A 13,832-nucleotide genomic window follows, 5' to 3' on the forward strand; every position below is an offset into this window, starting at 1 on the left:
AGAAGGGTGGGTAGTAACCCTTGGGATAAGCTGATGGGCTTTCTATGTCATTGCAGTCTCCATCCTCATCATTTGCCCCTCGGTCTCTCTGAGATCCCCTTCCTTCTAGGGGAACTCTTTGTATAAATATCCCTGTGGGTGTACAGCAAAAGCACCGGCTGACAAGGGGCCATAAACATCGGAAAAGTGCAATAAGTAAGAGTACTCCTGAGATGATGATAGAGTAATGTAGCAGTATACCGCTCCATCCTGCCAAGATGCCACTGAAGGACCACAATCCTCCTTTTGAGCTAAAGCCATGTATGTCAGCCCCGAATTTCCGGATTTTACTTACCTCCTTTTGAATGTGAACGGAGAGAGAGGTAATGCTCTCTGATTCCTCTGGGATGTACGTGCAGCACTCCTGTTCTATAGTGGCACACACACCTCCTTTTTCAGCCAGAACAAAATCGAGGGCCATTCAGTTCTGTAAACAGTCTGTTATAGAGCCATCATTTCAGCTGTGATGGCCCTCATGTGATCCTGGACACCATCCATGGCCTTAACGGTACTATTGGCCATCTCCTCCAAAACTGCGGCCAGGTTGATGATTTCCCTTGAATTGTGGGCCGCCCCATAGAAGGGGAAAGCTGTCATCCAGAAGCACTCCAGTTATGAGATTCCTCGCTTTTGCCATAGGAGGAAAGGGTGCTGGTTCAGTGTTTTCAGCATTCACAAGTAGAGTACAAGGTAAGCCAGGAAGTAGCATCCAATCCAATTTCTGCTCTCTTGTTGGGTGACCCATCGGCTAGCTGTCTCTCCTGGGAGCCACAAGTAGGCCCTTTCCCCGCAAACCAGCGGTGGTTCAGCCATTGTATAAATGGCACAGGTGCTATTGCCCAGAAAGCAAGTCCCCTTACCTTTGAAATTACAGTAGCACATAGTATTTGCCAGTTGGTCAGATCTGACAACAGTAGAGGACCATGATATCTGACATCCCCATCAGATGTCTTTTTCCAGGAGGGGAGAAATGCACCAACCATCAAAGCAGTGGCACCAGTCTCCAATCACATCACTGGTGCACTTTTGAACCTCACTAGTCTGAGCATCATTAGAAAAGGCCCAGACTGACCATTGTTCACTGCTGTTCAGTGGTATGGCTTTTAGGGGAAACCCTATCTTCCCATGGGGAGGAATCGCTGCACACACCCAGCAGGCAGATAAGTTGGTTTTCCCATTATAACTATAGCAAAGCGACAGGAAGGGGTTTGGCTTGGTTACTACAATACAAGTGCTTAAGATTACAAGTACAGACAGTAATAGCTTAGTCATGAAGGCACAAGTTTGACATGTCCTAGATATGTCCATTTTGGAAGTCCTTGTAGTTTGACTGCTGGAGTGGTCAGTAACACTTGGTAGGGTCCCTTCCAGCGAGGCTCAAGCTGCTTTCTAAGATGATTCCCTCTGAAAACAAAGTCTCCTTCGGCAAACTCGACGCTCATTTTCCAGTTCCACTCCTTCCCGGTGGGCCTCCTTCACCTGTGAATGCAGGACCTGGAGAGATTTGGTTAGTACCAGGACATACCCTACAATTTCATTCGACATTTCATTCAGGTCCATCTCAGGTAATTTTGGAATTGGCAAGGCAGCCCTTCAGGGAGTTCTTAACGGTCTGCCATATACTATTTGGTCTGCCATATACTATTTCAGCTGCCGACAGACCATGTTTGGTCTGTTAATGAGTTCTCATCTGGAACAAGACTATTGGTAGCACTTTGAGCCAATTTTGACCAGTTTCTTGTCTTAATTTAGCCAATTTGTTTTTAGCGTCCCATTAGTCCTTTCAATCAGGCCAACGGCCTGTGGTCTGCGGGGGTAATGGAATGTCTGTTTAATATCCAGAGCCTGGCGTAGTTGGATATTAATCTCACCCACAAAATGCAGGCCTTTGTCAGATACAACTTGCTCTGGTACCCCGAATCCAGGAATGACTTCTTTCAACAAAATATGCACCACGATATCAGCTTTGTTATCTGTGGTGGGATATGCTTCAATCCATCTACTAAAAACATCAAGAATTACAAGACAATACTTACAACAGTAATTCGATAAAATCCATTTGTAGTTGGCAGAAAGGGTATCTTGGCAATGGGCTACATCCCTTTGGGCATGGGGTGCCTTTTCCTGGATTATGTTCTTGGCATATCAGACATCATCTAGCAACATTCTCTGCTGCTTTCTCCAGGTCCGGGCTCCACCATGATTCCAAACATTGCCTTACCATTCCCTCCTTGCCAAGGTGAGTATTGGTATGCACAAAATCTACAATATAGTCCAGTACAGTTTCAGGTACGCAGACCTGACGGGCAGGAGTAAGCCCGAGGTCCTCGGTCGGTGAGTAAAAACATCCAGCCGATTCCCAGGTGGCTTTCTCTTTTTCAGAGGCGTCCCTCTGTAAAACACGCTCATTCTCAATTCCAGGCACACCCTTTGATTCGGAAATGGGGGATTCAGGTTTTCCCCGGCGATCCGTCATTTGGGGAACAGTCAGTGCTCCGGTAAGGGCAGCTTGTTTCACAGCCGAGTCTGCTCTGTTGTTTCCACGGTCAGTCTCAGTCGTACCGTCAGTGTGTGCAGAGCGTTTAATAATGGCCAATGGTGAAGGAAGATGGAGACGGCGGAGAAAAGGCTGCCGATGTAAATTTTATTAGTGATGGGCATACCAGAGGAGGTGACATAACCCCTAGCTTTCCAAAATTTGCTGACGTCATAAGCAACTCCAAAGGCATATCTAGAATCTGTAAAAATATTGGCTGATTTCCCAGTGGCTAGGATGTACGCTGTACTGAGTGAAAGAGTTCATCTTGTTGCACCAAGTGAGAAGAAAGAAAGGAAGCGGACTCCATGGTTTCTATGTCGGAAACAACAGCATATCCTGCACGGCACTTACCTTGCTTATCTATAAAGGACCTTCCATTTACATAGAAGACCAAGTCCGGGTTAGCGAGGGGGATGTCAGTCATGTCAGGTTGGACTTCTATCAACTGGTGATTTATTGTTACACAATCATGGTATGGTGAATCTAGATGCTCGGATGGGCATTCTGAAAAGGTGGCTGGGTTCACAGTAGAACAGGGGAAAAAATGGGGAAGGGGGTTCTGTAGGGGAAGGACCTCGTATCTAGTGTGGCGGAAGTTGACAAGGCCCAGGAATTTATGTATCTGAGTCGGCGTAGTGTATTAACAATGGGGGTTAATTAGCACAGGTCAAGGGCTGAATCTGGTACCTTCTGGTCTATTAAGATATGTACTACATTGGTGCCACAATTGATAACAAAACCTTTTAAAAAACAAATAAATCTTTTTTCTGACAAGCTTAACACACTAATTTTTTTTTAAAGAAGTATAATGTAGTGTCCTTATATTGTTCAGAATTGGACAAAATCAAAAATTAACCTTTCCCCACAAGGAAAGAAAACAAATATTAAAATAAAAATGAACTTTTTCCCTCTAGATGGCCTCTGTGGTTTGCTTTGAAAGACTGAACTAGACACTTCTTTCTGACAAGGCCACAGATTGTTAATACAGCTACAATGATAAATAGTGATCGTCTTTATCTGATTTACAGCTTTCCTAGAAATACTTTGTCTTTGTGAATTACTATCTAATTCAAAATGGCTTTCTGAAGTTTGAGTGGATTCTAACTAGTTCATATTGTTGACTTTAACCCTGTCGGCCACCTTGCTGGGCAGGGCTTGAAGGAAGAGAGCACAGTACTATGGGGACTGGTTCCATCTGCCTACAGCGGATCTCCCAATCGTGCAGAATAAGCGGCATTAAAGCATTCTAGGAAACCATCACCTTTCCTGGGTTTATACTTTAAGATCTATGGAAGGGGCCAGAATGTGGGATAAGGAGTCCAATATATTTTCAATGGTCCGCGGTTCAGTTTGCCTGGTCGTGATTAACTGGTCGTAGTTGCCATGCCCGAGCCGAGTGGTGAATCGTGTCTGATCAGTAGGAATCAGGGCGGCCATAGCCAAAGGGAACAAATCTCTGGAGTTAGCAGAATAAATAGTCAGGACAGTTCTTAAATAATACAGAACCCTTGGGGGTTGACCTTTTTGTCAGGGGCAACATTCAGTATACCACAGAATTCGGAAGGGGTCCAGGGTTTATGGATTTGCATAGTAGGTGCTTGTCTCACCACACCAGCTTGTGGGTTAGGAACGGTCCTCATGGGCAATTGATACTGAGTCTGTATCAGTCCTGGTAAAACCAATGACCCTTTCAGGGTCCAGTCCGGGAGAGCTCCAGTCTGACTGCACGTGCGGGCAGAAATGGGTACTGGGCTTCCCAAACGTTCTGGAGAAACGGTCGGTGGCGATGCAATGACTGTCGAGTTGGCGGCTGAGGCACCAGGGTGAGAACCATATGGGGGTGGGGAACCTGACCGTGGTAAAACAGGTGCCGACGCAGCTGTGGGTAGTATGGCAGGATTATTAGCTCACCTTACCCATTCCCAATCATCATCAGTATCATTTGGGGAAGTACATCAGTATGTCTGGATAGAGGTGGGGTATCCCAGAATTATTTTTATTTTCCATTTCCCTTTCCCTTTATTCATTCTTCCACGGCCAGTATGTTTTGTCTCTGATACAATTTATTTCCCCAGCCCCTGTTTGTTTCTGTCCCCTATCCCATTCTTCACAAATCGCTCTCAACTCTTGCCAACTCCTAGGGTTGCCTCTTCTATTATGTATGTCTATCCCTCTTCGCTTAGCATTATCAGTCAAACAATTTATGTCTGGCTTCTTTCATTTCTGCCTCACATCGCCATAGGCCAATCAGGCGACCATACTCTTTCCCTGCCTTCCCTTTCCATATTGAATTTAAATCAAATGTACCTCCTGCAGGCCAATTGTCTTTTCCCAAATGTTTAGACAATTGGAATGACATTTGTCTCAGTTTCTTTCCATTATCTGAATATTTGTCTATTATTTTCTGTAACCTACTCCCTCTACCCTTTGTCTAAGCGTATTCCAGGGATCTCAAACCACCCGTCTCGAATTTTCCATTCCCTTTGGGTCCCTTCAGTGGATTTTTCCCGCCAAAATGAGGGAACAAACAGAGTCATCAGAGAGCAGAGACGAAACAAGTTAAAGCTTACCTTGTGGGCCCGTTCGTCTCTGATTCACCCCAACGGTCTGTTGGTTCACTTATTCAATTTTGGCAGGGGGTCTACCACATATTGGGACCCTGCTTGCTGCGCCAGGATGTCGATCTGCCTCTCTGCCTGAGGCCTTTTGGTTCAGACCCAGGGAATAACTGTCAAACACAATTTACTTGAAAGTACATACTGTTTATTAGCAAGTTTGTGTCTCAGTTGGCAACACAGAGTCTCCGTTCACTGAGCTTGAGAAAATCTGCAGCCAAGCGAGCCCAGAATACTGTTTGGAGCTACTGACACACATTGTTATCAAATACATATTCTGATAAGGGGTACACAGTGTAGTCCTCATGCAATAAACACTTCTTTGTTCATACATTATTCTCACACCACGACTTGTCAAGCTGCCAATAAATCAGTTAGGTTTTAGCTCTTTTAATTCTGCATATAATTCCTCAACTATAAGGATCTGCTGTCGTGCCAAAGCAAAGGAGTCAACTTGTTTGTTCCATCTAGTTATTTTATCGTTACCGTTAGTACGAATCGCATAGTTTATAACAGTTTACAGCAAGTAGTTCAAAAGCAGAAGAGGTTCATAGTTAGCTCACCATGTTCTATCAGAGTTCAGAAGAAGTAAGAAACTCACATAGTTTCCATTACTGTCCATTTACACATTACTCTCCTAAGGTATAATGAGCTTCACTGCATTGGCTGCAAGCTTTTCTTGAGGCAAAGAAGTTCAGCTGCTTGAGCAGAGCAGGAGGGAAGGTAGTTGTGTCATCTCCACAGATATATGACACGCACATGCCACATATCCACTAAAATGTTCAACTAATTTTTTGTCACATCAGATCAGGAGGAAAAACCAAAGAGAAATTACATGCAGGCTTACACGAAATGGTATTTTAAAACAGGCAGAATTAAAATCAGTCAAGTTCTTAAGTACAGTTCAGGAACAGATTATTTAAAGTAAACTGTGTGGGCTACAGTGCGGATGGGTGGCAGTGAAACATAGAAAACCTACAGCACAATACAGGCCCTTCGGCCCACAAAGCTGTACCAAACATGTCCTTACCTGAGAAATTACCTAGGGTTACCCATAGCCCTCTACTTTTCTGAGCTCCATATACCTGTCCAGGAGTCTCTTAAAAGACCCTATCATATCTGCCTCCACCACAGTCGCAAGCAGCCTATTCCACGCACTCACCACTCTCTGCGTAAAAAAAACTTACCCCTGATATCTCCTCTGTACCTACTTACTAGCACCTTAAAACTCTGCCTCTCGTGCTAGCCATTTCAGCCCTGGGAAAAAGCCTCTTGACTATCCACATGATCAATGCCTCTCATTATCTTATACACCTCTATCAGGTCACCTCTCATCCTCTGTCACTCCAAGGAGAAAAGGCCAAGTTCACTCAACCTATTCTCATAAGGCATGCTCCCCAATCCAGGCAACATCCTTGTAAATCTCCTCTGCACCCTTTCAAAGGTTTCCACATCCTTCCTATAGTGAGGCGAAGGAGGTCTCAGGATACTTGGAGGCACATGATAAAATAGGCCATAGTAGCATGGTTTCCTCAAGGGAAAATCTTGTCTGACAAGCCTGTTGGAAATCTCTGAACTAACAAGCAGAATAGACAATGGAGGATCAGTTCATGTTGTCCACTTCAGTTTTTTAAGACCTTTGACAAGGGCCACATGTGAAGCTGCTTAACAAGCCAAGAGTTCATGATACAAGGTGGAAGCGGAAACTGTTATCAAAGCTGCCTTGACCCATGGGCATCTTCAAGCCCAGTGGACAGATTGTCTGCTAACAAGAATACACTCCTTGTGGACATCCCCATGTTTACCCCTATCGTGCCTACTGTTCCATTTCCATCTTTCTTGGATCTAAGAACTGTAAAACCCATACAGTTAGAATAGTTAGGCTAGGCATAGCTCAAATACCATCTATAAATTTGTTGACGATACAACCATTATTGGTAAAATCTCAGGTGCTGACGACAGGGTGTACAGGAGTGAGATATGCCAACTAGTGGAATGGTACCACAGCAACAACCTGGCACTCAACGTCAGTAAAACGAAAGAGCTGATTGTGGACTTCAAGAAAGGTAAGATGAAGGAACACATAGCAATCCTCAGAGGGATCAGAAGTGGAGAGACTGAGCAGCTTCAAGTTCCTGGGTGTCAAGATCTCTGAGGATCCATCCTGGTCCCAATGTAGCTATCAATGTAGCTATAAAGAAGGCAAGACAGCAGCTGTACTTCATTAGGAGTTTGAAGAGATTTGGCATGTCAACAAGTACACTCAAAAACTTCTATAGTTGTACCGTGGAGAGCATTCTGACAGGCTGCATCACTGTCTGGTATAGAGGGGCTACTGCACAGGACTGAAAGAAGCTGCAGAAGGTTGTAAATCTCGTCAGCTCCATCTTGGGCACTAGCCTACAAAGTACCCAGGACATCTTTAGGGAGCGGTGTCTCAGAAAGGTAGCGTCCATTATTAAGGACCTCCAGCACCCAGGGCATGCCCTTTTCCCACTGTTACCATCAGGTAGGGGGTACAGAAGCCTGAAGGTACACACTCAGCGATTCAGGAACAGCTTCTTCCCCTCTGCCATCCAATTCCTAAATGGACATTGAAGCTTCGGACACTTCCTCACTTCTAAAAAAAAATACAGTATTTCTGTTTTTGCACGTTTTTAAAAAATCTATCAATATGCATAATTGATTTACTTGTATATTTATTATTTTTTTTCTCTCTGCTAGATTATGTACTGCATTGAACTGCTGCTGCTAAGTTAGCAAATTTCATGTCACATGCCGGTGATAATACAACTGATTCCAATTCTGATTCCGAACAACTACGCTGTTCAAAACAAAAATTGCTAGTCACACATGGGTCATATGAGGCATATATATATAAAAAAAAGTAATAATGTTAGAACTTGAGATTTACAGTGAAATTTGAAGAAGCTAATCTGGTAACAATTAGCCAAAATTTGGTCACTGTCAATTTCATTAAGTATAAAACAAAGCTATAAATTAAAATATCATATGAATTGTATAGGAGAGCTATTATAATACCTTTTAAATAATGCACAAATTTGCCCAGAGGCTACAGTTAAGCAGCTGGGTAGTCACACAGGTATTGTCCCTATTCTTCTTAATAGCTTTAATCCTTTAATGTTATTACTTTTGGCAATATTGTAAGATCCTCACAATTTTACTTAATTCTCATCTCACACAAGTAATAATATGTTCTTCCTTTAACCTAGTGTACGTTGCAACGTATTTACACTAACGTTTATTAAGACAGGCATCCATGCTTGTAGAGTTAATCTGTATACTTTTGAAACTTTTACACACGCATTCTACATATTCATTAACATCACTGTCTCCTGTCCAAAACTTTTTTTTGTGCCAATCTACAGTGCAGAGGAAAACATTTTCTTAGGGCTCCTGCTAAATCAGTTCAAGATACATTTAAATCAACATTTTGCTCATCCCCTCTGCACTCCTCCACCTCCCATAGTGCTGTTGGGAACTGCCGCCTGAGGCAGGGAACTGACTAATGCCAGCCACACTGAGTACTCAAGAGCTGTTATTTGGGCTTTCACACTTTCATAGTTAGTTCACCATGTTTTATCAGAGTTCAGAAGAAGTGAGAAGCTCAGAGCTTCCATAACTGTCCATTGGCACGTACTACTCCTAAGGCATAATGAGATTCACTGCACTGGCTGTAAGGATGCAAGTCATTCACGCTTTGTCAAAGACGTGCCTGGGGAAGGCAGGGGTACAGCATCTAGACTCAGTCCCTTGTTCAAATATGAGCAGCCTAGGATTTAGGAATGATCGGCTACCGGGGCTGAATTCCTTTCTCCTTTATTACAAAGCCAAGGGCTAGCCATCTCCATGCAACTTCCAAGTAACTATCATCGCTGATAGCAAAACAAAAATAACTGGGCCCAGAACACACGTACTCTTAGCACTCAAGCATTTTTATTTTACTTATGCACAAGGGGAACAGTATGGCCCCTGTCACCCACACGGTTCTGAAGTCAGAACAGAAAACTCTTTTTAAATACAGAAATGACTTACCAGTTACTGATATTGATCATTGTAAATTGGATATGTTTGAATTCTTTCTCGCAAAATCAATCACCATTCACAATAGAGGTATGAAAAAAATCAAAAGTTCCAGCGGACAACCAAAGATATTTTGAAGTTATAAAAGGCAATAGAGCCTCAGGTGTTAGTTATGTTCTTCCGTTATTCTTATCGTCTAACTCTCGCACCCCCTATTGTATAAAGGGACACTATATTTTCTGGAAAAGTCTCACTACAGAGGCCTCACTCATCTGGCTTTAAGTGCACACTTCCACAGTCAACCCAGCCTAACTCTTCTGCAGCAAGGCCACAGACCACAAGATACAGGAACAAACTTAGGCCACTGACTGATCAAGTCTTCTCCAGCATTTTATCATGTCTGATCCATTTCCCTCTCAGCCCCAATTTCCTGCCTTCTCCCTGTATCTTTTCATACACTGATTTATCAACCTCTGCCTTAAATATACCCAATAACTTGGGCCTCCACAGCCACCTGTGGCAACCAATTCCACAGATTCACCGCTATCTGGCTAAAGAAATTCCTCCTCATCTCCATTCTAAATGAATGCCCCTTTATTCTGAGGCTTGTCTTCTGGTCTTAGACTCCCCCACCATAGGAAATATCCTCTCCACATCCACTCTAGAGGCCCTTCAACACTCAACGAGATCCTCCTTCATTCTTCTGAATTCTAGCGAGTACAGGCCCAGAGCCATTAAACTCTCCTCATACAATAAGCTTTTCAATCCCAGAATCATTTTCGTGAACTTCCTTTGAATCCTCTCCAGTTTCAGCACATAAGGATCCAAAACTGATCACAGTACAGGTGTCCCCCGCTTTTCGAACGTTCGCTTTACGAAACCTCACTGTTACGAAAGACCTACATTAGTACTGTTTTCACTTTCAGAAGGTGTTTTCACTGTTACGAAAAAAAATCAGCGTGCGCCCCGAGCAGCCGCTCTCCCCCAGATTTGGAACGGCATTCTAGCCAGCATTGCTTAAACACATGCCTGTGAGCAGTCGTTTGCAAGATGAGTTCTATAGTATTGGAAAAGCCTAAGAGAGCTCGTAAGGGTGTTACACTTAGCATAAAACTAGACATAATTAAGCGTTTCGATCGTGGTGAACTAAGTAAGGACAAAGTGAGTTTGGCTTGTGGAAGCTGACGAAGAGATGTTGAAGAGGTTTTGGCTTCCCATGACCAAGATCTGATAGATGAAGAGCTGATGCAATTGGAAGAAAAAAGGATAACAATCAAAACTGAATGCAGTAGTGAACTGAACGTGAAGATTTTCGCTGCAATGATAAAGTACGACTTTAATTTTGAAAGGTACGTGCCCGGAGGGTGGGGGCCACTGCACCACCCAAACTCCGATGACTCAGCCTAACACACCACCATCAGTGTAGTGTGCTCGGCGCTGACTTCCCAATTCCGGTAAGTGATACTACACTGTACATACATTATTTCTACTTTATATCGGCTATGTATTTTTATGTGTTATTTGGTATGATTTGGCAGCTTCATAGCTTAAAGGTTACTGGACAGCACTTGTGCCGTGTTTTTGCCGAGAGCGCTTGCGTGAGGCTTTCTGCCGAGAGTGCTTGAATGAGATTTTCGCTACGGAGAATAGTTCAGTAATGATTGTGGAAAAGTATTTCTATTTTATATAGGCTGTATATTTATCATATCATTCCTGCTTTTACTATATGTTACTGTTATTTTAGGTTTTATGTGTTATTTGGCATGATTTGGTAGGTTACTTTTGGGTCTGCGAACGCTCAAAAAATTTTCCCATATAAATGGTAATTGCTCCTTCGCTTTACGACATTTCGGCTTACGAACTGTTTCATAGGAACGCTCTACCTTCGGATGGTGGGAGAAACCTGTACTCCAAGTGAGGCCCCACTAGTGCTTTACAAAGTCTCAACATTACATCCTTGCTTTTATATTCTAGACCTCTCGAGATGAACACTAACATTGCATTTGCCTTCCTCACCACCAATTCAAACCTGCAAGTTAATCTTTGAGGAATCCTACACAAGGACTCGCAAGTCTCTTTCTACCTCAAATTTTTAAATTTTCTCTCCATTTAGAAAATAGTCTATGCTTTTATTTCTCCTACCAAAGTGCATGACCATACATTTCCTGACACTGTATTCCATCTGCCACTACTTTGTCCATTCTCCTAATCTATCTAAACCCTTCTGTAGCCTTTCTGCTTCCTTAGCACTACCTGCTCCTCCACCTATCTTCATATTGTCTGCAAACTTGGCCACAAAGCTATTAATTCCGCCATCCAAATCATTGACATATAACACAAAAAAGTCCTAATACAGACACCTGGAGAACACCACTAGCCAGCTGTAGCCAATGAGAAAAGGCTCCCTTTATTCCCACTCTCTGCCTCCTGACAATCAGCCAATGCCATATACACTAATATCTTTACTGTAATACCATGGTCTCTTAACAGCCACATGAGAGGTACCTTGTCAAAAGGCCTTCTGAATATCCAAGTACAGAACATTCACCAATTCTCCTTTGTCTAATCTGCTTGTTATTTCTTCAAAGAATTTGTCGGGCAAGATATTCCCTTAAGGAAAAGTAAGCAGAGGTGTCCCCAGCAGTCTCACTTCATAGTTCTTGCTTGACTACAATAGCTCCAGGCTATCTTTGCCTTACCACAACTTCCACAGAAGGCTGAGAATAAAGAGTTGTTAAATGTTACAAGCTCACTCAGGGTTAAGATGAAGCAGGAAAAAGTTGATCCCAATAGCAAATGAAGCAGATTTTGGCTATTTGTGGCAAAATACAGAAAACATTCAGGCAGTAGCGATAGTGGCATTCATGCCATAAAATGTTACTTCCAACTGGGAAATTGACTACTATAGTTATTCAATTGAATTACAATTAATGGCTTCCCCACTATCTTTGTCCTAACTTTACTATTGACCAGCAATTTAGTTGGTCTAGCCAAATGTGAATTCATTGAATGCCTTCTTAATTTTCATGAACTATCAACTATCACCATACAAATCTCGCTATGTATTCCATTCATTAAACCTCCATATAAAATAAGAGGGATTGTACCTCAGGTGTTATTATTGCATTTATGTAATTTTATTCCAGCTTTAGCATTTTAATATATTGATTTTCACTTAGCTTATGCCTCTCCAAGAATAAAGCAATACACTTCTTTTGTATATAAAAAAAATCAGAAACACCTTATAATCCATTACAGTCTATATTACAATGATAATATACTTTTTATAATGGAAGATCCAACTATTGTATTATCTACTTATAATCAAATCAAAAGACTATACAGGCTTAACGTGTTGCACTTTTGACTGCACTTATTTTCTACCTTCCCCTTTGTAGCCATTTCCTTCAATTATTATCTCCAAACAACATCGTTTCTGGTACTTTACAGCCTCCCTTTGTTAATCAATTTCTTTTCAACAAAAGTAACCCAAATGTTTTACTTACACTTCAAAGCATTGAAGGCTAGATCGTACACAGTGCGGTGGAGTTTGTCGTCTTTGATTTGTGGAACAGGTGACTTGAAATTATTGTCATAGCGTATAAGCCTCCTAGGAGGAGGTTTCTCATTATGTATGCCCTGAAATAAGTGAGCTGAAATCATGTAAACAGCATCAGGGTAGCCATCATTCTCACCAGTATGTGTCCTACGTGAGATAGTCAATTCATCAAGATGTGCAATCTCTGATGAAATTTCAGATGAATAATCTGCTCCTTTTTTTGTATGCAGCATTTCTGAATTCTTAATTTGAATGACGAATTGAAATCTTCAATAAGTTCCAGTTTTCCTGCAAAGATCAGAAGGCAAATTCACCCTAGCTAATAAGTTATCTTAAATGAATTTAAAGCAATTATACTAAGCAGAACAATTTACAATGAAAACAATTCAACAGTTGCATTTGTAGCATTTTACTTTCAGTTCAATTTTATTTTATTGTAAATTTTCCATCCTTTCCAATTTCTTTCTGCTAGATTTCATGCCTTCTGCAAATATTTATGATTAAGGTATAGTTCCACTGGTATTGGGCACTCATCTCTAATGATACTCACATAATCGCCTTGGAAAGACCAACAATTTTTCCACTGCAAAGGAAAATACAAAAAGATAATTGTGCTTTTTTACTATCTATACATAGCTATTTACAACATATTCAAAGGAATAACAATAATAAGTGCATGGATGATAACTTGAACTGGAAGAATAGGCATTTTTGCCCACATGTGCTGACAAAAATAACAGACAATAGTGAAAAACAACTCAAGATTTTTTCCCCCATTGAAGAGTCAGGCGATTAGATGGTTAGAGATGGTGACATAGTCATGTGGCTGCAGCCTCAAGTTTCACCTACGAGTTTAACCACATAATGCAAACTGGCATCTTAGTGGAGAACCAAGAAAATGTAGCAGCAGTAAAAACGATGTCCTTTAGATAACCCATTACACTGTGGCCCCCTTCTCAAAAAAAAAGAGAAAAATTTCTCAAGGTATTATTCTGCAAAAGAGCAGGGAGCCCTCCTGGATAACCCTATACACCTC

The 13,832-nt window shown here is 42.0% G+C and overlaps 1 protein-coding gene across 1 annotated transcript in view; it reads right to left on the reverse strand.

Moving 5' to 3' along the window:
* The window catches only part of LOC134343441 (putative methyltransferase NSUN7), an 88,674-nt gene extending 75,645 nt beyond the window's left edge, over nucleotides 1-13,029 (reverse strand). The window contains exon 1 of the mRNA XM_063042144.1: nucleotides 12,744-13,029. Coding sequence (XP_062898214.1) covers nucleotides 12,744-13,029 — 286 coding nt within the window. The remainder of the gene's footprint in view (nucleotides 1-12,743) is intronic.
* Nucleotides 13,030-13,832: the final 803 nt, after the last annotated feature.

The sequence above is a fragment of the Mobula hypostoma genome, chromosome 3 (genome assembly GCF_963921235.1).
Source record: "Mobula hypostoma chromosome 3, sMobHyp1.1, whole genome shotgun sequence".
In the NCBI taxonomy this organism is placed as follows: Eukaryota; Metazoa; Chordata; class Chondrichthyes; order Myliobatiformes; family Myliobatidae; genus Mobula; species Mobula hypostoma.